Raw genomic sequence first — 240 nt, 5'->3', positions numbered from 1 at the left:
TACCTTTTTATATCCTGCTTTTCCACTTCCTCTCATGTCTACGCCATTTGTGATATTGGGCGAATATATACATAAACATTGCAGTTGATTGATTGACCCGCAGGAACCCAAGGAAACAGTGGACAGTGTTGGTTGAGTTGTACATACTTATTTGCCTGTTTGTGCGATGGGATGAATGATATTCAGCTAATAATGTGTTCCGCGTTATGTATAATTTTGTATACAGCAATAAATGTACGA

General features: G+C 37.9%; 1 protein-coding gene across 1 annotated transcript in view; it reads left to right on the top strand.

Annotated features, from left to right (window-relative positions):
* Window positions 1–206: 206 nt before the first annotated feature.
* stxbp3 (syntaxin binding protein 3) overlaps window positions 207–240 on the top strand; it is a 7,979-nt gene continuing 7,945 nt past the window's right edge. The window contains exon 1 of the mRNA XM_010788242.1: window positions 207–218. Within this exon, the coding sequence (XP_010786544.1) occupies window positions 207–218 (12 nt within the window). The remainder of the gene's footprint in view (window positions 219–240) is intronic.

Source organism: Notothenia coriiceps, unplaced genomic scaffold, assembly GCF_000735185.1.
Source record: "Notothenia coriiceps isolate Sejong01 unplaced genomic scaffold, NC01 NC01_scaffold00031755, whole genome shotgun sequence".
Lineage (NCBI taxonomy): Eukaryota > Metazoa > Chordata > Actinopteri > Perciformes > Nototheniidae > Notothenia > Notothenia coriiceps.
The sequence above is the reverse complement of the archived record's forward strand: the minus strand, read 5'-3'. Positions and strand labels throughout refer to the sequence as shown.